General features: G+C 38.2%; 1 protein-coding gene across 34 annotated transcripts in view; it reads left to right on the forward strand.

Moving 5' to 3' along the window:
* ASB15 (ankyrin repeat and SOCS box containing 15) overlaps positions 1–24,016 on the forward strand; it is a 64,194-nt gene extending 40,178 nt beyond the window's left edge. For 8 of the 34 annotated variants that reach the window (XM_072784388.1, XM_072784378.1, XM_072784389.1 and 5 more), the window contains 7 exons: positions 411–569; positions 5,118–5,363; positions 7,263–7,434; positions 9,016–9,586; positions 10,105–10,258; positions 15,578–15,746; positions 23,822–24,011. In XM_072784388.1, coding sequence (XP_072640489.1) covers positions 411–569; positions 5,118–5,363; positions 7,263–7,434; positions 9,016–9,586; positions 10,105–10,258; positions 15,578–15,746; positions 23,822–23,963 — 1,613 coding nt within the window. In that variant the 3' untranslated portion in view covers positions 23,964–24,011. Of the gene's footprint in view, positions 1–410; positions 570–5,117; positions 5,364–7,262; positions 7,435–9,015; positions 9,587–10,104; positions 10,259–15,577; positions 18,330–23,821 lie in introns of those variants that run through there. The other 26 variants (XM_072784380.1, XM_072784386.1, XM_072784391.1 and 23 more) reach the window with 11 other exon arrangements.
* Positions 24,017–26,128: the final 2,112 nt, after the last annotated feature.

Consider the following 26,128-nt stretch of genomic DNA (forward strand, 5'->3'; position numbering starts at 1 on the left):
AAACAGATACAGAAGATGATGTTAAGTATGGTATTTTCTAACATATTCTGACAGTATTCAAATATGTTCCTATTCCCACACTCACAGATTTCATTTGACACAAACCAATTTCAGGTGCAATTTAAATAACGCTACAAAGGATTGAGGAGTTGCTACAATTTATCAAAAAATAAGAGCTTATAATCCATTTAAAAAAATCACCTTGAAACATAGAGTTTAGTTTTCTGTCAAGTTTATGCCTATCTTTTTATACTCACCATCATTTGATAAACTTGAATCATGTCTTTTAATCTTTCCTTTTCATCAATTGACTTTGTTCAATCTAGAATACATAACATTGGATTATTCTGATCTCTGTGATATCCTTTAAGTAAAGATTTTTAACTTTATACAATATTTTTACATTTCAGCATCCTACCAGACACTCTGGGAGTTCAAGACCTCTGATGGAGAAACACCCTTGACTTTGGCAGTCAAAGCTGGTCTGGTGGAAAATGTAAGAACTTTACTAGAAAAGGGAGTGTGGCCAAACACCAAAAATGACAAAGGAGAGACGCCCCTTCTGATTGGTAAATGCCCTTTTTTTTCTAGAAATTTTATAGTTTGAGACAAAGAAATATTTAATAAGTATTTATTGGAAACCACTATGCATAAAGTTATGTGACCTCATCTCCTTCTATTCCCTGAGCTCCTCCCCTAACACCTAGCTCATCTGCCTTATAATTTTGGGTTTTTAATCCTACAAAGAGGGCAAATGTGAAAGATCCTTCAGCACCAGCTAACTAGGAGAGATCCAACCTTGGAGCTTTGTGAGGCCAGAAGTACCTGTACTGAAGGAATATTCTCTAGGTAGGTTCTGATTGAAGGTAGAGTCGCATGTGCAGTATGTAGCCAGAAGAAAGAGAGAGAAAGGAAGTTCAAAACAGGGATACCAGGTTCACATCAGAACAATGAGGTGCCAGGAAATTCCGACCACATAGATTCAGCACTGGGCACCTACAATGGGGTTTACAACTATGATACAAGGAATGATGGTACACCTAAGGGTAACGTTTATCAGTTCCTTCTCAGTCTGTGTATCCTACTATTTTTGTTGACCAATAAAAATTGGCAAGTCTGCTTGTAAGAGTAAGGTGATATTAACTACAAAGGACTAGAGATGACATTTCCTGTCATTTATGGATGTAGAGTAGTGAAATTTGTCACAATAACATTGTGCTTATTATAAGTAAACCAGAACTCTTATCCTGAGCAGGTTCTATACATACAAAATGGAATATTCATCTATGGTTGCATCACCACTATTAATGTGATCTGTATTATTTTTAAAGGCAAATACCATGGGGTATTTGCAATGACATCCAGGTATGTGTAGTTGTTCCTATAGATAATTCTGTAGATATTTATAAATGTTTGATTTCTGCAAAAAACAAACACATAGACACTTTTCCAGAGTTTGTATACCGTCTCATTTTGCAAATGTAGAATTATTCTCTACTTGCTATTCTCAATTCACTAAGTTAGGGACAACTAAGTCATGATTTATCACTCATTTGATTTATTTTTGCTTTATTTGCTTCTGTTTTTCTTTAATGCCTAATGCTTACAACAAAGCATTAGGCATTTATGTGCATTTCTTTTTTTGTATATTTTTTATTGGAGTTCGATTTGCCAACATATAGTATAACACCTATGTGCATTTTGGAGTTGCATATGTTGGTTTCTCTACTCTAGCAATATCTGAAGTGTGGGAAAGGAAGTTGGTCACTGAGTTATCAGAGTCAAAACAGAATTAATATCTGGAAATAATATTTTTTAAAAGCTACACAGTAATATCAGGAAAAGAAAAAAGTCTCATGAAGGAAATTTTCTGAAGGGGTTTGTTATGTTTCCATCATCCACATAACTGGAGAATTGGGATTTTCTTGGATTATCTTCTCTTTGTGGAGCCCAGGTCAAGTATTTTTAGGTTCTGTAGGAAAATGGATCATCCATGGCACTTTCCTAATTTTCTTCTTGGTTCTATAGGCTACTCTGAAATTTGCTATCCATTAACTTATAAAAGGAGAGATAAAAATATGCCATTCTTCTGATTTTTCTGTGTGATGTCATTTTAATTTTTTAGCCCAATGCCATCATCTTTGTCTTTATTATAGAAAACCCTTAGAGGACCAAACAAATATCACTTTGGGTCCCTCCAGGGCTTTTCTTCCCCATCAGCCATCTGGTCCTTATTTGTAGTCCTTTGATGTATTACAGTTATCAAACAGTTACTTGCTGAGTGCTAAATATCTAATTTGTGATCATCTGACACTTATTAAGGGTGTCTTGCACTCAGACTCCCCTCTGTTCACCCTCTAAAGGTGGTGTCACCTTTCTCCAGTTGGTTAGTCACAGGATTATCCTGGCCACTGAGGCCAGGGTATAGAGCAAGCCCAGGGAATTGGGGAACACATCTCAGTTTCACTCCTCTCCATTGTCCCACAACCTCATGCCATTTACAGATGGGTTAATTTTACTTCATTTTCTTTCTCACAAATCAATATACCCCCTCTTCACTCATTCTGCTCTTTCAATCTGCCAATCTTTGTCAAGAGACCTCAGAAAAATCGCTCTTCTCTATTTGTACATCTTAGGAGTCACAAGGTAAATCAGTGCTGACAATAAGAAAATGAGCAAAACACATTTATTCATAAAAAAGAAAGAAAATGACAGAGATTGAAAATAAAAAGTTACAGCAAACTATAAAGTGTGCTGAGCAAAACACATGAGCAAAACACATCTATCCAGAAAAAGAAAGAAAATGACAGGGATTGAAAATAAAAAGTTACAGCAAACTATAAAGTGTTCAAAAGTGCCTATAATCTATGAAAAAGTCTCTAGTTCCCTAACTCATCAACTGAAGTTAGGTTTTCTTTAAGCATTATTGTTGAAGATCTATATCTATCTATCTATCTATCTATTCAGAGAAACAGAAGCAAATATATATATGTATTTTACTATATAAGTCATTTAAGTTTTATTTTACTTACTTATGTTACACAAATACTGGGCCTGTGCCTTATTAGTTTTCATTATTTTAGTGATTTATTAAGAATATCTTCATGGGTTAGCTAGGGAGAGGTCCCCCAGGATTTGCATTATTATTTTTATGAGAAATAAATATATTCTTAGCTCTAAAACAATTAAATTGCAAGTAAGGCTTTATTTTTAAAATGATTTTAAGTTGTGGCCTATACATGATATTTTCATGAGGAAAGACTAATATCTCTAATCAACATATTTTCTGAGTCAGACAAAAGGAAAATAGATCACAATAGAAGAGATTCATTAGTTTAATACTTTTTAAAAATGCAACAGGAACAAGAAGATAAACGAGGACACATACCTTTTAGTTCATTTCACTTATTGATGTTTTTCTCTGCAATGACACCAGCTAGGATGAGGCAATTCACTATAATTAGAGCTGCCAGTGGCAGGTGGGCAATCCAGGGAAAGGCATTTGTCAACAGACTCCTACTTAGTGAGCAGGAGAAAAAGTGAAATCTCACCATAGTAATGGTTTCCCTGCTCCAAATGAATTAGGCAGAGTTTGTCTTCATCTTCCGGTGGGAGCTCTTTCTCTTACCTTGGCCTTCAAAGCTTTTTTTTTGTATTCTGCCCCCAGAATGCTCTGTGTGGTTCCTCATCTCCTCCTGCCTTTCCCAGTGAAGACCTTAACTCTGAGTCTCTCTTCAAATAGAAGACACTATAGGCTTCTTCTCTAGACTATAAATTGCATAAGTGAGAACCAGTCCATCTTTTTCCTGTTGTCCATAGTGTCTGACACTGTGCCTTTCATATAGCCTGAGTGCCTGAACTGAATGAGTGAGTGAATGAATTAATAAAACTCTATTTACTTCCATTAGCAAGGAGTATCACTCATCCTTCTCTGTTTCTTATTAAGATCTTACTTCCTGGGGCACCTTACTTACTGGGTGGCTCAGTCAGTTGAATGTCTGACTCTTGGTTTCAGCTCAGGTCATTCGTTATCTCGTTGTGACATGGAGCCCTGCATCAGGAGTGAATCTGCTTGAAGATTCTCTCCCTCTACCTCTCCCTTCACTTGTGCGCACACATGTTTTCACTCACTCTCTCTCAAATAAGTAAATTAAAAAAAGAAAAAAGATTTTACTTACTGATAAGAGAAACATCATATATTCCAGAGTTATTTATCTCTAAACTAAGACAATCTCTTAACTCAAATGGGGGGGGGGGGTTGCTTTTAACTGTAATTCAATCTATTAGAAATAGCAGAGGGGGAGAGAGACCACTGATCCAGTGAGTCTCTTGCACTGTAGTACATTAGCTGTCATATGCTTCACCTGTTTACAACAGATTCTAAACTACCTAGATTCTAAACATTATCATTGCTGGGTTGCCTGGGTAACTCAGTTAAGCCACCAATTCTTGATTTCAGCTCAGGTCATGACGATGAGCCCCACATGGGGCTCCATGCTGGGCATGGGGTCCACTTAGGAGTCTCCCTTTGCTCACGTGCTCTCTCCAAAAAAACTAAAAACATTCTCATTTCTAACCTCCCATTAAGATCACGGGGAAAGGGAAGTTCATTTAATACTCAATGCTATGTTTGGTGGAGGAAAACAAAAAAAAATATTTCTGGGGGGTGGGGAGGGGGCTTGATAGGCATTATTTACACATGTGGCCCCAGGATCCTAGAAATATTATATTAATAATAACAGCTATAATTTATTGAGCTCCTAGTATATACTAAGCATTTCCATACATTAAGTTCTACAACCCAATAGTGGATGTTTTTTTTTTTTTCATTTATTTTAATTTCCTAAAGTTTAGAAAGAGTATATACAACATCCTATTTTAGGGAAGTATATTCCATGAGCCTCTCACCCCACCTCAGGCCAGGATCTTAAAAAAAGGCAACATCATCTTGGGTATGAGAAATAGAAGGAAACAAAAACTACAATATCCTCTTGTAGAAGAGAAGGGAATAGTGACTAACAATTTTCATATTAAATTTCGTAATTAAGTTCATACCATCTAAAGGATCCGTGTTATATACCTACTATTGATATTCTTTTTAAAAAATCACCCTCTAGCTGTAAAAAATGGCTCCTATGACATGGTGTTCACACTGCTTAAACACAACACCAGCCTTGACCAGCCCTGCATGAAGCGATGGTCAGCAATGCATGAAGCAGCCAAACTAGGCCGCAAAGATATCATAGCTCTGCTACTAAATCACGGAGGCAATGTCCACCTGAGAGATGGATTTGGGGTTACACCATTAGGCGTTGCTGCTGAGCATGGTCACTGTGATGTGTTGGAACACCTGATCCACAGAGGTACGTGAAAAGGAATTGCACATTCTTGATGATTCTTCTGTCTCTTGATTTCCCTTTCTCCAATCCCTCGTTGGCTGCCTGTCCTCTCCTGAGTGTAACTGGGCATTAGGCTTTTATATCCAGCCTCCACAGAGCCCCCTTGAAAGCCCTCTCTTCCATAAATCGGTTACACCCAAATGTCATGACCCACAAATTTGTGCAGTCAGCCCTGCCTGTTCTCACTAGAGGTGGCCCAGTCTCACTGAGATGGCTCACTGGGGCCTCACATTTGGCTTCTCCAAAACTGAATTCCTCTTCTTTCACACTTTTGACATAATAATTGCTCTCAACCAAGACAGAATGCTTAGATTTGCTTCTACGTCCATCACCTTCCTTTCTAAATCCAGTCAATTATCAAGTCCCATAGTGTCTCTCTCACCTGTTCTCACCGTGACATCCCGGGCAGGCTCTTCACATGGACCAGAGCAGCTGTTGCCTAACCATTCTGCTGGTTTCCAGGCTCCCTGTCAGAGAATCCATACAACATGCTGCCATTCAGCTGTTCTCCCTGAAGGTGGATTCAGAAAACTCTCAGCAGCTCCCCACTGCCTCTGAGTCACGCAGAGGTCCCCACTGTGTCATCCCAAATTGTTTTTCCACGTCTATCCCTCACTGCTCTCAACATGGATCCTGTACTCCAGCTCAATGAGACTAGCAACCTTCCAGAATATACCCTGCATTCCCTCTTTCTGGGCTTACTCCAGGCCATGGCCCTCATCTGGAATACATTCCAGCATAACTCACTCTCTTGAGACATACCCCCCTACTAAAGACTTTTTTGATTCTCCCAACAGGTTGTGATGTTGCCCTCCTTTGAGCCCTCCAAGTGCAGAACCAAGAATTAAGAGACCAAATTCTTAAGCTGGCTTCTATCACCATCTCTTTGCTGTCCGACCCTAGCCTTGCTAAAACTCCCAGTCCTCAGCTTCTCCATCTATAAATAAAGCCTGGGACCACATGCTCCCTCGAGGATCCTCTCTGGAGAGAAGACTAACATTTTTTAAGCCCCCCCCCCCCCCCCGCTGCAACATCATTTAATTATCATGAGCTCTATGAAATAAGCAGCATTACTCTAGTTTACAGATGAGGAGATTGATATTCATAGACGTAGCTTGCCCAGACTCTTGCTGTCTGCGGCAGAGCCAGACCACCTTCTATATCACCACTCCTGATCCTGATGTCACTTGAATGTTACACAGCTTGCGTTCTTTGATGAGATTTTGTTTCATTTCCCCTCTGAGCTGCTTCCAGTAGTCATATTTATTCATTTTAGGATCTTCTGCTGGCTCACACACAGCACCTAGAGGGCAGTTGTTGAAATAGAGTGTTAACACTGTCTTTCAATTTGAAAAGCTAACTATCCCTTTCCTGAGAGCACTTGTCTACAATGTAAAAGTAAACTTTGTTTACTTTTGTAAACAAAGCACTTGTGTAAACTGACCTGTTGATTTCTCAGACACTGTTGTGAGGCAAATATTTTATAATAAAACAAAACATGCACATGTAATTGTTTATTGAAAATACTGGGGGCGGGGGCACCTAGGTGGCCCAATGGTTGAGCATCTGCCTTTGGCTCAGGTCGTGGTCCCAGGGTCCTGGGATCAAGTCCTGCATCGGGCTCCCCTGCAGGGAGCCTGCTTCTCCCTCTGCCTATGTCTCTGCCTCTTTCTGTGTGTCTCTCATGAATAAATAAATAAAATCTTAAAAAAAAAAATACTGGTAACACAGATGTTCTATACAGATTCCTATACTCCTAAGTCCTAGCTGGAAGGGAAAACAATAGGTTATTTTTAAGGGGACTATCTTGACAATTTCAAGATAAGCCCAGTTATCACTATGCCATATGTTTTTTATTGCCAGGTGGTGATGTGTTTGCTTTGGCGGATGATGGGGCATCAGTGTTGTTTGAGGCAGCAGGAGGGGGCAATCCTGACTGCATTTCCCTCCTGCTGGAATACGGAGGAAGTGGAAATGTACCCAACAGAGCAGGGCATCTTCCAATACACCGAGCTGCCTATGAGGGACATTATCTGTGAGTAATAAATCATAAGATGATCATTTTAAATTGAAAAATACAAAATTGAATATACAGTAGAATCTCAAGTTTACCTATATAATACTGAAAAGAAATCTGAAAAGAAAAAGACAAATATAAATATTTGTTTGATTTTTCCCCTTTCTTTTTATATACCTTGTGAAATTTCCACATTGAACTTACACTACTTTTATAATAAAATTTTTTTTCTTTTAGAAGGAAAGAAGTTATAACAGCATTCTGCACAAGCCTCCCAAACTTGCCTTTCTCTTTTGTTTTGGGTTTTTTTCAATGTGCTTAACAAAAGGCTATAGGTTTCTAAAACTTTTGCCTTTGGCAAAGGATTTTATGACAATATTACCAGTATTATTCCAATTTTTAGTAATACCTACAGATATTATGATACAATGTCAAATTTTTTCTTCAATAGAAAAGTTTCATTATAAGCTCAGATTTCTTTATTCAAAAAAAATGGTAGGATAGATTTTTAAATCACGAGATGTGCTATAATCACATCAATAGAAGTCCATAATCACTATATTAAATACCCACCATAAGAGGATTGTTTTAGGCAATTAAATATATTTTATAAGTTCAAAAACTTTTAAATCATTAGGCTTTATCACTTTCAGTAGCCACATTAGCTAAGTTAAGTGGCCAATGACACGTAATTGATGCTAAGTGACATGTTGTTAAAGTTTACCTGGATTTACTCCCAGCGTTCATAAATTCACACATGGTAGCTCTGAATTAGGCACAAGAGATCAAGTTCTCCTTGCGTGTGGCTCTCATGTGTGTCTAGTTGTTTTGTCAAGTGTGAAATTCACAACTGTTTATCACAGGTTCTTAGAAACATAAGCTTGTGGTTAATTATACCCATTGGACTAATATAGGTTGATAGAATAATAAAGACTCTTTTGGTGGCTGATAATTCAATTGCAAGTTATATGGAATCAGGCCACTACTGAAGCATAGACTACTCAAGAAGCAGTGAAAAAGAAGGAATGGGATTTCAAAAGGCCTAAACTTTAGTCCTTGCTCCACATCCAACTGTGTGACCTTGGACAAGTCATTTCACCTCTGCAGACATCCTGTTGCTCTTCTGTTAAATGAGGAGTTGGATTGAGCACTGTCCAAGGTCACTTTCTGTGACTCCATAATTCTCATGGTCAAGGCTATGAAGTGTTCTTCTATGTGCCTATCTTCCTTTTATATTTTTTCCATTAAACAACTTTGTTTGCTTATAAGTATTATATTGTCCCAAAAAGAATTGGAAGATGGGAAGATTCCTGAGGACCTACAATTCTAGGACCAAACATAGGACCTCCAGCATGTTGCCTGGGAATATTTAGAATGGGAAACTAAAAACAAAACTAAACTATACTAAACTAAGTAGTCAGCCAATGGACAAAGGTTAGTATGAAATGTTTTTGTAGGAGGTTATCTAGAGAAAATAAAGAAAGTTAACAAACTGTATTCACTTGTCTGGTAAGGAAGCTGATCTATTTAAATTCTTCATTGTCTTCATGCCATGTGTATAAATATATATTTATATTTATTTTTATTTTTATTTTTTAGTGCTCTGAAGTATCTTATCCCAGTAACATCCAAAAATGCAATCCAGAAAAGTGGCCTAACACCAATTCACTCTGCAGCAGATGGACAAAATGTGCAATGCCTAGAACTGCTTATTGAAAATGGCTTTGATGTCAATACCCTGCTTGCTGACCACATTTCCGAGAGCTATGATGACGAGCGGAAGACGGCGCTGTATTTTGCCGTTTCTAACAATGACATCCAGTGCACAGAAGTCCTTCTGGCTGCAGGTGCAGACCCAAACCTAGATCCTCTCAACTGTCTACTTGTGGCAGTGAGGGCCAATAACCATGAAATTGTCCGGCTGCTTCTCTCCCATGGAGCTAACGTCAATTGTTATTTTATGCATGTGAATGACACGCGTTTCCCCAGTGCCATTCAGTATGCCCTCAATGACGAGGTAATGCTGAGGCTGTTGCTGAATAATGGCTATCGAGTGGAGATGTGCTTTGACTGCATGCATGGGAACATCTTTGGAAATTCATTTGTGTGGTCAGAGATAGAAGAAGAGGTACTACCAGGGTGGACATCTTGTGTAATAAAAGATAACCCGGTGAGTTTCAGACTTTTCTTCTTCCTGGTGGGTCATCATCCTAACTTTTGCCCATTTAGGGATGCTATAAGAAAAGAAAAATCAACTCTTATATTTTTCTTATTCTTGAATTTTTCTTTGCAATAATATGGGGGTATAAGCATAAAAATAGGCAAACAAGATTATTTCTTTTTCTTGAATTGGAAACTGAATGTAGAGGCATATGAAAATGTATGCAATTAATAATTTATGCCTATTTTGTGGAATATTGGGGATGGAAACATGGAAAAAAGAATCATGGAAAGAAACCTGATTCTTCCATGTTATGTTGACTGCAATCACATCAGAGTCAGGCATAAAGCTTCAGAGCTCGTGGTTTCGCAGATACAACAATTTATTTTTCTTTTTTGTTCATTACAAGAGCATACTTTTATTTCCTGTAAAATAAGAAAGACAGTAATTTTTCATAACAAAATTGAGTGCTTATGCATATAGCATATTAAATGTATTACTAAATTAAATTTTATGAATTCTCTCAGTTTTGTGAGTTTATTACAGTTCCTTGGATGAAACACTTGGTAGGCAGCGTTATTCGTGTATTAATTGATTACATGGATTATATTCCTCTGTGTGCTAAGCTGAAGTCTGCACTAGAAGTACAGAGAGAATGGCCAGAAATCCGTCAAATACTAGGTAAAAAAAAAAAAAAAAGTTTTGTCTATGAATTATTTTTATGAAGACTGTATATAGGGGAACTTTCTTAATGGTCATCATTGATACTTTTTCAGTGCTACTTCATTCTTAGAATTATCTGGATTTTTAAAATCATCCTTAACACTCTCTCTGATATAAGATGCTAATTTTTTGCTTTTCTTGATACTTTCCAACTCTTTAATTGTATAATGAATTATACTATAACAATATTAATATTTTCACTAGAAATCATTTTTTAAAAGGTAACTTCTATAATACCATAAGATACTTAGGCTGTAATCTCCATGTGAACATCCATCTATTTTGTTTATTTTTGTATTTTCAGGGCTTTGCATGATACCTAGTGAGTAGTGAATAATAAATACAGAGTAAATGAGTGAATGGAACGAATTAATTATCCTTTTTGATATGTTCTCTCTCAGGTCTTGGCAAATTGTCAAAAATCTGTCTTATAGGTAGGCCATTTTGTATTCTTTAGTTTAAAATGTAGTTATCATAAAAGTGAATCATATGATAAATACAAAGACTAGGGGCAATAACAAAACAAACTGAAGCCTATAAATCCTTTTTCTTTTTAAGACTGTAAGTGGTTCTGAAGCTCACTGATGTTTCAGAACCAATCTTTTATTTTTTAAGTAAACTCTGTGCCCAAAGTGGTGCTTGAATTTACAATCCCAAAATCAAAAGTCACGTGCTCTACTAACTGAGCCAGCCAGGTGCCCTTGGACTCTACGAATTCTTGAAATTGACTTGTCAAGACTCCCTTTCTGGACTCTCATTGGGAATAAAATCAAAATCACAGGATAGAGTCATAAGAAAGTCCACACAAGAAGACCAGCAGCAAACAGAACAAGAAAACCTCAAGGAACAAGCCACTATTTTTGGTCATTTCAAGAAGACAACAGAATAGGGAGTTCTCTAAAGTCAGAAGAGCTGTATTGGACCAAGCATTCTTCTAAAGCTTCAGGAAAACTAATGTCACATCAAAATGAGCAACAGAAAATTAGTCAATTCTCATGTAAATTTCTTATAAGAAAATATAAAAAGAGGAACAGAATAATATCCCCACAGACAAGAAAGCACACAGAAAAGCACAGCCTTAGAATAGATGAAAACTAAAAACTTCACTTCAAAACTAGATAAGCAGCATAAGGAAGATGATCTCAGACATGAAAAAAACATTCAAATTCAGAATTACAAAAATTCAGAAAGGAGTTAACAGAATTGAGGGAAGAATTAGACATAAAAAGAAAAATTAATTTCAAATATAAAGACTGAACTAGGATGAAAGCAAGAACTAATAATGCAACAGATGGGGGATCCCTGGGTGGCTGAGCGGTTTAGCACCTGCCTTTGGCCCAGGGCATGATTCTGGAGTCCTGGGATCAAGTCCCACATCGGGCTCCCTGCATGGAGCCTGCTTCTCCCTCTGCCTGTGTCTCTGCCTCTCTCTCTCTGTGTGTCACTCATGAATAAATAAATAAATCTTTAAAAAAAGTAATGCAACAGATAATACCTTCAGAAGCTAAAATGGAAGGAAAATGTTTAAATAAAATAGAAATGAAAGAATAGATCAAAAGATTTGAAAGACAGTGACATCTATTGAAGATAGGCAATAAAGAATGAACAAATGAACAATAGGATTCCTTGAAAGGGAAAACCAAATAGAGGAAACCAAAAGATACAAAAACCTATATATAAAAAAAAAACTATAATAAAAAAAGACAAAATTGCAAATTACAAATTACTATATCCTCTGGTCATGTAAGCAAAAAGAACAAATGACTTAGAGGGAAAAAATCAAATTTTCTCAAGAAATATTAGTCCTCAGTCTTCTGAAGAATCCACAAAGAAATGAGCTTCAGACAAACCAAAATAACTGGAGAAGTAATGACATACGGACTAGTACTGGGCAGGAGACAGAATATCAAGACCAAGTGTGAGCTAAAAGGGAGAAGATATAATATGTAGGGTTGTATGGTCAGAGATGACACAACTATTTTAAAATGGAGACCCGGGATCGAGTCCCGCATCAGGCTCCCTGTATGGAGCCTGCTTCTCCCTCTGCCTGTGTCTCTGCCTCTCTCTCTCTCTCTCTCTCATGAATAAATAAATAAAATCTGAAAAAATAAAAATAAAAAAATAAAATGGAGAGAGCACACATGAAAACATTTTTTTAAATACCAAATTATATGGTGATGGCTTAATATTAATATTGTTATCTGAGAATGAGAGATGCATTCAGTAAGTGAGTGATTGTGGGATATTCTAACTCTATTATTCTTTGTATCCTTGAGGAGACAAAGGATTGTCAGTGTGGAAGAAAGGAAATACAGATGTAACAGCTTAAGAAAAAGCTTAGAGTCCTGAACTGGAAGTAGCAATATGAACTCGAGCTATTTTACCTGGAGCCTGTCTGTCTACAGTAAAAGCTTAGAAATAATGGCAAACCGAGTAGCGATGAATATCCCTAGACTGTGGTCTTGAATTACCATTTCCTAGGGGGGAAAAAAAAGGATGATTTCAGGTCTCAGGAAGGAATGTGCAAGATGAGCCTGAAATATCTGTCATTCTACATTGAGAAGAAACTCTCAAAGACTACCAGAGCATGCCAAAAGAATTCAGGAGCCAACCTGAAGAGGCTCCTAGTGGCCAAAGATGGTATAATTAAGCCACCAAAGGGTAATTATTTCAGTGAATTGAAACCAATTAAATATGCTTAAATACGGTATTTTAAAAATCATTCAGCTCTAGAGAATAAGAAAATCAATTTGTTATCTTGAAATTAATAAAGGAGGAGATTTAAGCATTTATTCTACTTTACCTATATGATTTGTGCCACTTATAACCAAAGAGTAGATGAGCAAAAGCATCCCTTTATAAAAGTATTCCAAATAATAAATGAAAAAAATGATATCATTATATGTCATCATTTTGCAGCTACCAGTCAGATAATGATGTAGTCATTGAGCATCAGATGCTCCTAATATCTCATTATGTGGTCCTTGATGAAAGAACACGGCACTAGCTATAGTTTTGCAAAAGAGATCAAACTTGAGTCTGCAAGTCTTTGGATCTAGCTATCAATTTGCAAGAAATAGAAATGGCAGTGAAACGTGGAACTACACCATGAAAAGGCAATCAGTAAAATTTAGGCTATGGAAAACTGCAGGGCTTTTTGGTTATTTAAAGATTAACTGAAAGAAAGAGAAGGGGATGAAGAGATGAACCAAAAGAAAGAGAAGAGGATGAAGAGATGAACCTGTGGATCAGGAGACTTAAAGAGCCTATCAAATTTTTTAGAAATATTGTCAGCACAATAGTGGAGGGATAGCACACTTAGATGTTGAAGCTCTAAAGGAAGTGATTACTTGGGGCACTGGCCTAGTTCAGTCAGTAGAGCCTGCAACTCTTGATCTAGGGTTGTAAGTTCGAGCCCGGTGCTGGGTGTAGAGATTACTTAAAAAAAAAAAAAAAAAAATCTTAAAAAATTAATAAAAAATAAAGGAAGTGATTATCATAAAAGTCAGAATAGTGGTAACTTATAGGGGAGGAAGGAAGGAAGATTGCAATAGATTGTGGAGGGAATTCTGGGACGGCTGGGAAAATTCATCTATTTACAGCCTGGGAGGTGATTACAGATGTTCATCTCATAATCACTAATATGAGATTCACTCATGAAGCCATAGGTGTGTGTAGCTGTGTTACAGTAAAAATGTTAAAACATTTTGGAGATTGTAAGAGGAAAAACTAACCCCAAGATCTTAAAGATGTGAATTGCCCAAAGTTCTGTAACTAGAAAACAACAAGGCACATTTGAAACCCCTGTCTTACTTCAAACCACTCTCTCCAATACCACTATGATTCCTGTCCATAGGCAGAACAGAGGTTGCTTCTAACTGGTGATTAATCATCCATATGTTTTTATCACAAAAGAATCACCAATTGTGATGACTGTAGCAAGGCAAATCTAAGGAAGAAGACCAGGAAGGTGTTTTGTTGTTTGAATCATCCATTCATGCATCTGGAATGGAAGTCAGTTGAATGCTGTGAGCATGGTTAACCACTGGATGTCAGGATTCCTCCAGACATATGTAAGACGATATAGTTTTAAAGAAGAAAATAAATGTAATTTTTTAAAGATGGTCTTATTTGACTATTTCAACAACAATTTTGCCTCCATAGTTTTTAAAAAACGTTGCTTTACTTTTTTAAGAAGATAATTTGTTTATAATCACAAAGGCAATGGAAATATGATGTTTTTTATTACTGAGTTGAGTGATAGTTCACGATTGAGGGGTTACAAAGTGCCAACCAGGTTTCTAATACTTCACATAAGTTAATTTATTTTATCTTCAAACAACTCTACAAGGTAGGTCCCATTGTTATCCACATTTCACAGGTGAGAACACTGAGATCCAGAGGTTAAGTTCAAGATCACACAGATACTAAGTGGAGCCAGGATTTAAATCCATGCCAACAGTCCAAAGCCCACAACTAAAACCATGTCCTCTGCTGCCTTTTCACTAGCTCATACTACGAGATAATATATCAGTGTTGAAATATAGATAAAAAGTTGTGAATAAATCCAATATCAGATATTTAAGTAATGTTAGATTTTTTTTTTGAAAATATAAAATGTTTAGGTGTCAGGTGCTGAAATAAACCTAAGATTGAATAATTTCCATCACATTTCCTAGATAATTATGCATCAGAAAGATTGGTAGACGAGAGGGGAAGTAAATAAATAAAACTCCATAGTACTCAATTCTAAAAAATAAATAGAAGTGAGCAGTTGCTTTCTTAAGTCAAATTCCATTCATTCATTTAACATATCCGGGCTGAACACCAGGATGAGCCAGGCTCTTCCTGACACTGGGAAAAGCAAAATGTTTGTCTTCATGGAGACTGCATTTTGGAGGAGAGGTCTGGGATGCTTAATTTGCACCTTGAGGGATCCCTGGGTGGCTCAGCAGTTTGGCGCCTGCCTTTGGCCCAGGGCGTGATCCTGGAGTCCCAGGATCGAGTCCCACATCGGGCTCCCTGCGTGGAGCCTGCTTCTCCCTCTGCCTGTGTCTCTGCCTCTCTCTCTGTGTCTTTCATAAATGAATAAATCAATAAAAAATCTTTAAAAAAAAAAAAAAATTTGCACCTTGAATTTCTTTTAAAATTGCCAGTTGCTAATACTTGTTTTTTTCAGAATGACATTTTTAATACTATTCTAAAACAGTCTGTATCTTACAAGTCAATCTACTAATATTGTCTTTATTTTTTGCTTATTTTTTCCCAACATTTTAGAGAATCCTTGCTCATTGAAGCATTTGTGCCGGTTAAAAATTCGAAGGCTTATGGGACTCCAGCGACTCTGCCAGCCAGCCTCAATGGAGAAGCTCCATCTACCACCAACCATCCAAAGATACATATTATTTAAAGAGTATGATCTCTATGGACAAGAGCTAAATTTGCCGTGAGTTTAAAAATAATATTTTAATGTGATTTAAAAGATATTTTAAAATGGGATTCATTCAGAATTTCGTGGCATCGTTTTACATTCTTAAGGGTGTTTAAATCCATTAACAATTTTATAACAATACATCTTTAAAGACCTAATTCACATAGCGATTTTTTAAGGTGGTCAATATTTGGTATGTGAATTTCTATTAATTATCTTCACTTCCAGCAAGTCTTCAAATTCTTCCTATCAGGTGTCTCCTACAATATCCATCTCTCCTGTGTTTATAAAACAAAGAACCACTTTCTCAAAACCACATCTCCAAGCAGTTGCGGGTTCTTTCCCTTCTTTTCCACCCACACTGCATGAAAGCGCTCCTTCCTGCCTACAGATGCACACACTATCCTCTGGCTTCAGCTCCCTCCACAGCCTCTCAAGGTCTTTGACAACTGGCTCGTTGCTAATTTCAATGAGCTTTCCTCTGTCCTTTCAGCTGATTTCTGCAGCATCTGGCACTGCTGTCTGCTCCCTCCTTGAAATGGTTTTGCCTTTGTTTTCAGGACACCTTGCTCTCTTGGCTCTCTTCCCACCTCCCCGACCGACTGCGTGTCTCTGGCTTCTTTCTGTGTTGCTTATCTCCTGCCAACCCGTCAGTATATGTCTTAAGTCCTGTTTTCTTCTTATGCTATGTTATCTGAGAGAAATGTAATCCATGTCTATGGTTTCAAAATTTATTGCCTAGAAAATTTATATCTGAAGTTCAACTCTTTCTCTCATCCTATGTAAACAAGTATTGTAATGGACTTTTAAACACAAAGGCACCTCAAACTCAACATGTCCTCAAATGAACTCACTACCTTCCTCCACAATAAGGCTCCTTTCTAGCTTAGCTCACTAGTTAAGCCCAAGTATCGTCAGTTTCCTAAGGAAAAACCTGGACGTCAGCCCTGATCATCCTATTTTTCTTATCCAATGTAACAAATCACCACATCCTGGTTAAGTTTGTCCCTTGAAGACATTTTCTACTCAATCTTACTGATTTCGCCCTAATTCTAGCTATTATCTTCTTTTTTCCTGGGGTACTATAACTCTGCGTAACTGGCCTGCCTTCTTGCTCTCTTGTTCCATTTAACACACATTCTACACACAACATCCCAGAGTGATCTTTTAGAAATCTAAGTAGGGATTCACTCCCCTGCTTAAAATCATTCCCATTGCTCTTAGGATAAAGTCCAAAGTTCTTCCTGGCCTTTCCAGATCTAAATCCCTGCCTTCCTCCTTAGCTCTATCTCTTGACCTCTCCCTCACCCCGCTCCTTTAACCATATAAAACACCTGCTAGAAGTTCTATTCTTCAAAGAGTGATTCCTAGGTTTACAGATTTTATACACCTATAGTTGTAGTTTTTGTTTTTCTAATTTAAAAATAGGTTCATCTATTTTTTTTAAATCTATCACCTACTGTCACTGTCATTTCATAAAAGAGGGGCCATCTTAATACCAGAAAACCAGTTGGTCCTGAACCCAATTATTAAAATTGAATGACTTTAGCTTTGAAAAGATCTACCACACTGTCTTCATTTCCCCATTAATGGATGAAAATTTCACTCTGGCCCAACAAATATCTGAGGTCCTTTGTTTGGGAGCTACTGTTGTAGAAATAGACCATATTCTCTTATACCTTAGGATCTTTGCTTTTTTTTTCTCTCTCTCTCTGCCTGGAATCCTCTTTCCATCTCCTTCTTCCCCTCCCACCTCTTCTCCATGTCTCAGCTTAGATGATCCTTCCCATAGAATGGGAGGCCCCACCACAGACTTCTCAGGCTGTATTACAGGTGCCCATGTTCTCATCTGCCTGCCCCAGTAGACTATTAGCTCTACGAGGTCAGGGGCTAGGTCTGTTTTCCAATGTTTTCTTGGAGCTAAACACATTCCCTAGAGCACAGAGAAAGTTCAGTAATTATTTGTTGAATATACTGAATGAGAAATTTTGTGTAAGACCCAGACAAAAATAATCAGTAACCTCATCACTATCATGGTAAACTGATAGTTCTGAATCTGTGAATTGGTTACGTAACCTTAATCATGTAATTATTTAGATTTGCTTTTCTTCAATTTTAGTAATGTGTTTTCCTTACATTTATTTTTATCATTAGTTACTTTATTTTTCCAATGGTGATACCTGATTGGTTTGTGAATGTTTCAAATTGTATTATTTAGCTTTAGTTATCTTTAAAAGATAAATAAACATGAAAAAAAAAAAAACCTGTACAACTAGAGCTATAGTGTCAACTTCCTGAATTCCCTAGAGGATAATATTTTTATATAAATTGAACTGTAAGTATTTAATTCAAACTATAATGTTTTGTGTATGGCATTGCACGATTCCTCTATTGTTCTCCTAATTGTGGCTAAAAAGCATTATTATCTGTAAATGTTGCTCTAAGTAAATAGAAACCTCAATACTGGGGATGTAAGTCTGCTATGTGATATTTCAGATATTAAATAAACTAAGGCATTGGCATTTTATTTAATGGATTTTTGTGTAAGTACATTCAAAGATATTGCTTCGGATATTAAATAAAATCTAGTACACTGAAGCTGTGACATTTTTAGTGTATTTTATGTAAATATATTCATGAAATATTTGTATGTAAAGGTACAAGTTCATAGTGTATGTTATCAGTTTTATAAGTCGTTCTTCTGATACTTGTGAAGCAGGAGATACACAATCACTATATCTGAAATGGATTTAATCTTTTTTCTTATATTTTGAAGTTTCCAAATAGTGCTTTTGCTTTTGAGTGGGCTGAGTGGTAAGGGGAACTAATTTCTATGTAATCAGGACTTTTTCTCCTAGAATATGTCATTTTATCAAGGAAAGGGCAACAGATGCTTCTTCCCACTGAGGCTTAGGAAAAGCCAGCCATTGTACAGTGGTACGCGTTGAGCCACTGTGGTGGAATCTCCATGATAGAGTTTTGATGACGTTGCCCCATGCTGCCAATATGTGCATGAGGTCACTGTGGATTTTTTTTTTTTTTTTTTTGTATCCTACGGAGAGCCTGAATGGAAAGAAGTAGCTCTGTCCTCTCATCTGAGTGTGATTTGTTTAGTTTTTCCGTAGGCAATCTTTAAAGAGTATTTCTGTTTCTGACTTAAAATAATTTTATGAGCACATGAAAACCAAGTGCCGCCTGAAGAACGTGATTCAGTCATTTCAGTCGGTCACAGGACATGTTTCTAGGCAATAGGATGACAGTGCAAAAGATGTGAGGAGTGTGCTAAGCAAACATTCATGGTTAACACTGCCTTTGATACAGGCTTTTGAAAAATCAGTACGTGTGTGTCAGACAGCATGGAAACTACAAAAAAAGATGGAGTCTTTTATGACACAGTGAGCACACGCAAGCCTTGTCATTGACCTTTTGCCACACATTACTACCCAAATTTTGGTTTCAAGTCACATTATTCTCATGTATATAGTCACCTTCCAAGTCAGAAATTATTTAGAACATATAAAAACTCTAAGCTGCTTCATGTTTTTTATGAGCCAAAAATGAAACACTATATGCATATCAGTACTTCCATACACACAGAGAGCATAGACATGACATATATACATATATTACACATACATTGGTGAACTGTAGTATAGCATTTTAGCAGTGCCATATAGTGCAGGAGGTGAAAATACATACTTTATAGCCAAGTAGACCTGAGTTTGAACCAATTATTAGCTGCCTGATCTTGAATTGGACATGAGATAATTATATAAACACTGTATCTAATATCGAGCGAGTGCATGTGAAACCAGTGTTCTCACCATTATCATGACATAGCGGTGGTGCCCCTGCCAGAATTGCAAAAGCAAAGAAACTTGGTTTTATGATGTCTGCAGATTGTCATGCTTATGTGTGAAAATATGAAAAATAATGTTAGAATGTATACGGCATCTCATTATCATTTATAAATACTTTGAGAAAATTGACGGAATGAAAAGAGCAGAGGATTGTCCCAAGCATATAAAACCCCACCTCTGCTTTTGCTAGTAAATCCCTCATCACCAATTGTTGAAAAAGGAAGGCTTCTCAGGGGAGAAGATGTGTAGAAGGAATACTTATTTGACCTCAGTGGCCTGTGTTTTGCAACCTCAGGGAGTGCTAGAGATGTCTGGGGATTTGCTGTTTTTGGAAGGGGACAGTCTAGTAATTTGAATCTGGGCACTGGGAGCGCCTGAGTTCTAATATCAGATTGGCTAGTGATTCTACCAGAGGCACTTGACGGGTACTCACATTCTGTGCTTGAGATTCCAGTAAACTGGGAACAGCCATTTCTCTGGCCTTGGATGTCTTCCATCCCAGATCTCGCAATGAGATTTAAGATAAAACTTCTTGGAAGCAGCCCACAGTGTTGAATAAGGTAGAAGGTGTGGAGGGCGCTAAATGTGGTACTTACCTTGGGATGGAGTGGGTGTGAGATACCAGTATCCGGTTCTTTCTGTTTGAAGTAAAGTCGGCACTGGCTTCTCAAGGAAAGTATTTTCTTCATGTTTTGTAGAAGTCAAATAACTAGACATGACATTCAGTGGTCAACAATCTATGTTCCTGAATGTCTGAATGCCTGTAAAGATACAGTTACCCCAATTGGTTTAATATTGTTTCAATGAAGTGACAATTCTAATCCCCTTTGACTGGAGGATGGTAACATTTGCTTAGGTTTGACTCCTGGCAAGGCCCTCAGCCCAGCTCAGCTCTGCCCCCAGACCCTTCATCAGGGTTCTGCTCTGCACAGTTACCTGAAGTACCCAAGAAGCTATATTGAATTATGGATTGGAGGCTTCCCTGATTAAACCTGAACTTCTGTTTTACTGAGTCCAACTTCTACAGTGATTCTAGCATAGCTGCAGATTTTCTCTTCAACAAGAAACAAAACCTTTTGTTTGACAATCAAAAGTAAGGTTTAGAATGCAAGTAAATTTAAGAGAAGTGGAATGATATTTAAAACCTTTCTCAACAACAGGCTTTAGTAAGGAAAAGATGGTGAGAATCCCAAGTCTATAGAAGGAAACACTAAATATTTCCTGTAGCTCAAAAGTTTAATCATTCATTCTATGAATGTGGAAAGACTCTTGAGAAACAGCTCATTTATTTTAATACATTCTAGAAAGACGACTTTAATAACAACGGCTTTCACTTGTTCTGTGTTTTACAGCTCACAAAGCATTCCACATACAGCATCTTGCTTGATTCTTACAATGATTTCAGGAGCAGGAAAGGGATGGTATTAACCATTTGCACAAAGGAAAACAATCTTACAGTTAACTAAGGTAGTAAACACCAGAGCTGAGACACCTGAAACTCCTGTCCAAATCCCAAGCTCTTACCACCCCATCATTTTTAGTTCAGATTAGGAGAGCATTGTCCAAAACAGCCAAAAAGTGCAATCTAAATGTCCATAAACTGATGAATGAATAAATACAATATGGTATATGGTATACCTATACAATGGGATACTATTTAGCAACACACTACAACATGGATGAATCTGAAAAACATTAGGTTAGGTGAAAGAAGTCAGACACAAAAGAACACTATTGTATGATTCCAAGTGTATACAATGCCCCGACAAAACAATATATTGAGACAGAAAACAGATCAGTGGTTGCCTGGGTTGGAGGTGGGAACAAAAATTGACTGCACATGGGATCTTTGTGGGATACTGGAAATGTTCTAACTGTACAACTTGATAAATTTACTGAAAACCATCATTGAACTTTATGCTTACAGTGAGTGAATTTTATGGCATATAAAAGAAACTGAATAAATTGCTTTTTAAAAACAGGAGGCGCACATCTCTCCCTGACAGGCGATGCCGTGTTTACAATCTCACTGAGGTAGCTCAGCTAAACAATGGAATCATCTGGCTCAGAGGGAAGCACTTGGTTCTTGTGCTAGCAGCACATGATTTATTAGTTTTGTTCTGCTGATAAGACCATTAAAAGCAGATGACACAGCATTCAAGGGCAGTGCTATGCTTGCTACCTTCCTTCACCAGTCTGACTGGCCCTCAACCCAGGCAAATGTAGCCTTTCTGCCAACCTCTGACATTGCATGCTGATCGTAATACGACTTTCCCATCTCTTATTATTGTTGTTGTTGTAGTTGTTGTTGTTGCTACTTATAAAACATATAGAAACATACAGATTGGAGAACTAAAGATGAAGGTTTCCTATTCTGCTGGGGGCATGAATTGGCCAGGAATCATGTTGCCATTGGGCTGGGTCTTTTGTAACACCCTTGAAAACTAGCTCTGATTCTCTGGGGAGCCACAGCGGAAAGGGGAACAGGGTAAAGGGGCTGTGGCATTTGGCAATGAGAGAAGACAAATTTTCAAAAGGTGGTGAATCTCAAGAACACAGGGCCATCTCTGGAGGTACAAGTCACTGAGGAACTGTGAGTCTGTGAAAGGACAGTGCCTTTGGGTTTCATGATAAAATTGCAAATGCAACAGCTCAGTAGCCAGATAGCAGCTCTCCAGCATTAAGTGTCCTGTTACAGGGTATACCGAGTCCCCATATTCCTGGACTTTCACTCTGAATTTATTCTTTAGCCCCTCTTCATAGCAGGATGTCAGCTTTTCTACCCTTTAAGACACCACTACCCTGCAGGACTCAGAGTCCAGGATCAGGACAGTGGGCTTGAACCTGAGCCGGGAGCCATCCCAAGGGAAAGATCCATGTCTTGGGAGCAGGCCCTCCATGCACATCCTTCTTCCTGATATCACAGTGAACAAATCTGTCCAAAACAGTAATGTAAACACTCGAGGTAACAAATAACTAATTGCTGGAATGAATGGGAGCTTCAGACCTTCCAGGACACCCCAGGTTCAAATTCCTTTATCAGAACTTTATATAATATATAGCCAATCTGCTCTTGTTTCACAAGTGGAATTCCACACTCACGATCTGCAGCTTAAAATGAAAGACCTGACAAAGTTCAGCTCCTCATTCCTCACTTTGGAATTTTTTTCTGGAAATCAGTTTTTATCTTCACGGTTTTCACATTATCCATGCATCTGTCCATCTGCTTGCATGGGACACATTTTTACATGTCTGAATTAGTTCAACAAACGAAAACTGAACCTCCTCTACATAAGGCAAAGCATCAGATGCTCTATCAAAAATTTCTGTCTTTCATCCCATCTGTCTTTCATTTGGGTACATTTTAAAATGACAAATGAGTAAATCTCAAAATGAGAAGCAGCTTGGACTTCTGGTACATAACCACAATTACTACTCCCTGGCTGGGTATGCCTCAAGATCAAGAGATTTTTGGAACCTCTCAGGGCCTCAGAACCCACTTCCACCCTTTGTAAAGTGGTAGTGATAGTATCTATTTCACCAAGCGCTGCATTACACACAGTAAGTGGTAGCTACACACAATGATGACATGGAGATCATAGTAGTACATAAGACTGCCTGGCACATTGTATGTGAAAGCATTCTGCGAACAACAAACGTTATACAGTTGTAAGACAACATTTTTATAAATAGCACTAATAATTTTCAATTTGATTCATGGTTACTACCATAGGCAGGCACAGCTTGGAGATCTGCTTAGGTGCCAGGCCTCAGAGCGAAGACTTGATAAGGGTAGCGCCAGTTCTCATCTGAACCCTGTGGCCTGTTTGGTTGTTGTGTGTCCAGAGCCTGACCTTTGCCTGACATTCCCCCAGGAGCTATGTAAGACGCTTCTAACAGACAGGCGGTAAAGTCGGATGCTCCACTTTCTTAGGGTTCATTACGTTAGTTCAGCAGCTTTGTGACAAACTGTCTGCAGGAAATGTTGAAAACCACAATCCTTCTGTGTAAGTGGGAAATATGTTAGATCTCATTCAGAAACGAATTTTGCACCTGTACATTGAAAGGAATTAGATAAGCCTTTAGAAAGGTAGGGGGGAGGCAGGGGTAGAGGAAGGGTAAAAGTGAGGAAACATTTGTTAGCAGTAGATAGATCCTTGACATTTGCAAGAATAAGAGAATTTCCAGTTTCCCAATTTTGCAAATGACACTAACACATAGGATTTCCAGGTTTCCTCATCAGCAAATTGAAGACAATTTAAACAAGAAAGGTACTCATGAAATGAGCAAGAATGCCATCATGAAATACAAACACTTCTGTGTCCAGCTGGGCTTGTTCATTGGTTGGAGACCAAACTCAGGAGATGACTGACCATAAAGCAGGAGCTTCTGGGCCCATGTGAGTATTGGGGTTTACAGGAGTATCAGGGTGCTGTGGGGGCGGGGCAGGGGAGCTGAGAAGCTGGGTTACAATTAGGCCACCCTTCTCTATAAGCATTTTTGGTAAACTGCTTAAGGGACCTCAGAAGAAAGAAGCTTAAATCACTTAAGACCTAGTAGCTTGTCATGATTCTATTATTGTTTTAAATATAGCTTCACTTTGATAACTAATTCTGTAGTTACAGTTTTAAAATATCATTCTTAAAGAGGCTCTTAAAGAGTCTTAACACTGTATAATCTTCAAGCTCTGTAAGACTCAAATCTGCTCCTGCTTATACAGTAATTCATCTGGCTTGGTTTTTATACATACTTCTCGAACACCTTATAACTATACTAAGCCTTGGTGACAGTGAATGGGGTAGGCACCGCCTTCAGAATATGCCTTCAGGGCAAAGACCAATTTGAAAGGAGCCATCCCAAGTGGGATGCCGCATGGAATGCAGTTTGTGGGAGCTGGGAAAACTAACTGGCCTCCAGCATCATCAGAAGCCTCTCCTTGGAAGTGTTAGGTAAGACCAGAGCCTGGTAGAAGAAGTAAAGGCATTCCAGGCACAGCAGGCAGCATGGACAATGCTTGGGGACAATGGAGCAAGTGTGGGTGGGCTCAGAAGCACAATGTGAGTGTTGTAGGAAGTGACCCCAATGGCAAGTTGTGATGTAACCAGGGCCTGGTCCTGGAGGAGACACAGAGCACATTAAAGATCTCAAGGACAGTGGGAGCCAGTCAAGGATTTTAAGCAGAGAATGACCCAAGGAGATTTGTGTTTTTAAAAAGTTACTCTGGGGATTCCTGGGTGGCTCAGTGGTGGAGCATCTGCCTTTGGCTCAGGTCATGATCCCAGGGTCCTAGGATCGAATCCCACATTGGGCACACCACAGGAAGCCTGCTTCTCCCTCTGACGGTCTCTGTCTGTCTGTGTGTGTGTGTGTCTCTCTTGAATAAAGAAATAAAATCTAAAAATAAATAAATAAAAAAGTTACTCTGTTAAAAGTAGACTTCTCTTGATGAGCACAACGAGTAATGTTCAGAGTTACTGAATCACTATATTGTACACCTGAAACTAATATAACACTATAAGTGAACTAAACTGGAATTTTTTTAAAAAATTACTCTATATTGTGAAAAAGGGGAAAATGTCAGTCTTCCAAGAAAATGAGGACAGCAAGACTCAAGTTCAGACAGAGGAGAATAGTCAGAAATGAAGCAGGGGATTCAAGGGTTGTTTAACGTCCAAGAGTCCAGGCTTGTGATTGAACATACCCATGGTGGCAAGAGAGGGAGCCAAAAGGTAACACACAGGCTCCAGCAATTGAGGGGGTAGGGATGCCACTCGCAGAAATGTGGAAGTCTGCATGTGGGGTAGGGGAAGCCGAAAGAGGGAAATCAAAGTATTAATTTGGGGCAGGTTGAGTGTTAGGTGCAGGCAAGGCATCTAAATGCAGATCGGTTTTAGCTCAATAGAATAACACGTCATTGTAAAGCTGGACCTTTCATATCACTGAAACTACTCCTATTAAATCTGAGACTGAACAGGGCCTCTTGCAGAATAAAACAAAGGACCTGGAGATATGAGATTTTTCTTAAAAAGGAGATTCATATAATACATTCATTTAACTCTGTTGTGTGGTTATAAATAGAAATACCTATATATTTTGAAATACAAACAATTCCTGAAATTACCAAATTCTTCCTGAAATTTGGAAGGTTTTTTTTTTTTTAAGATTTTATTTATTTGAGAAAGAGAGAGTGTGGGAGCACCAGCAGGAGGAGGGGCAGAGGGAGAAGTAGAAGCAGACTCCCCTCTGAGCAGGGAGCCCAATGCGGGGCTCAATCCCAGGACCCTGAGATCATGACCCGAGCTGCAGGCAGACGCTTAACCAACTGAGCCACCCAGGCACCCCTGAAACTTGGAGGTTAAAACAGAAATAATTGGTAGAGCCTCACAACACTTCCAAACATTGAGAGCCAAAAGCACATAAACCACAGGCAAAGTAATTAATTCCAGCCACGCAGAGTGTTAGGCTGACGTAGTTATTACTCACGAGAGGAGGTAGGAGGTCTCCGATGACTGCCTATAAACACTATTTACTCAAATA

The sequence above is a fragment of the Canis lupus genome, chromosome 18 (genome assembly GCF_048164855.1).
Source record: "Canis lupus baileyi chromosome 18, mCanLup2.hap1, whole genome shotgun sequence".
NCBI classification, from domain to species: Eukaryota; Metazoa; Chordata; class Mammalia; order Carnivora; family Canidae; genus Canis; species Canis lupus.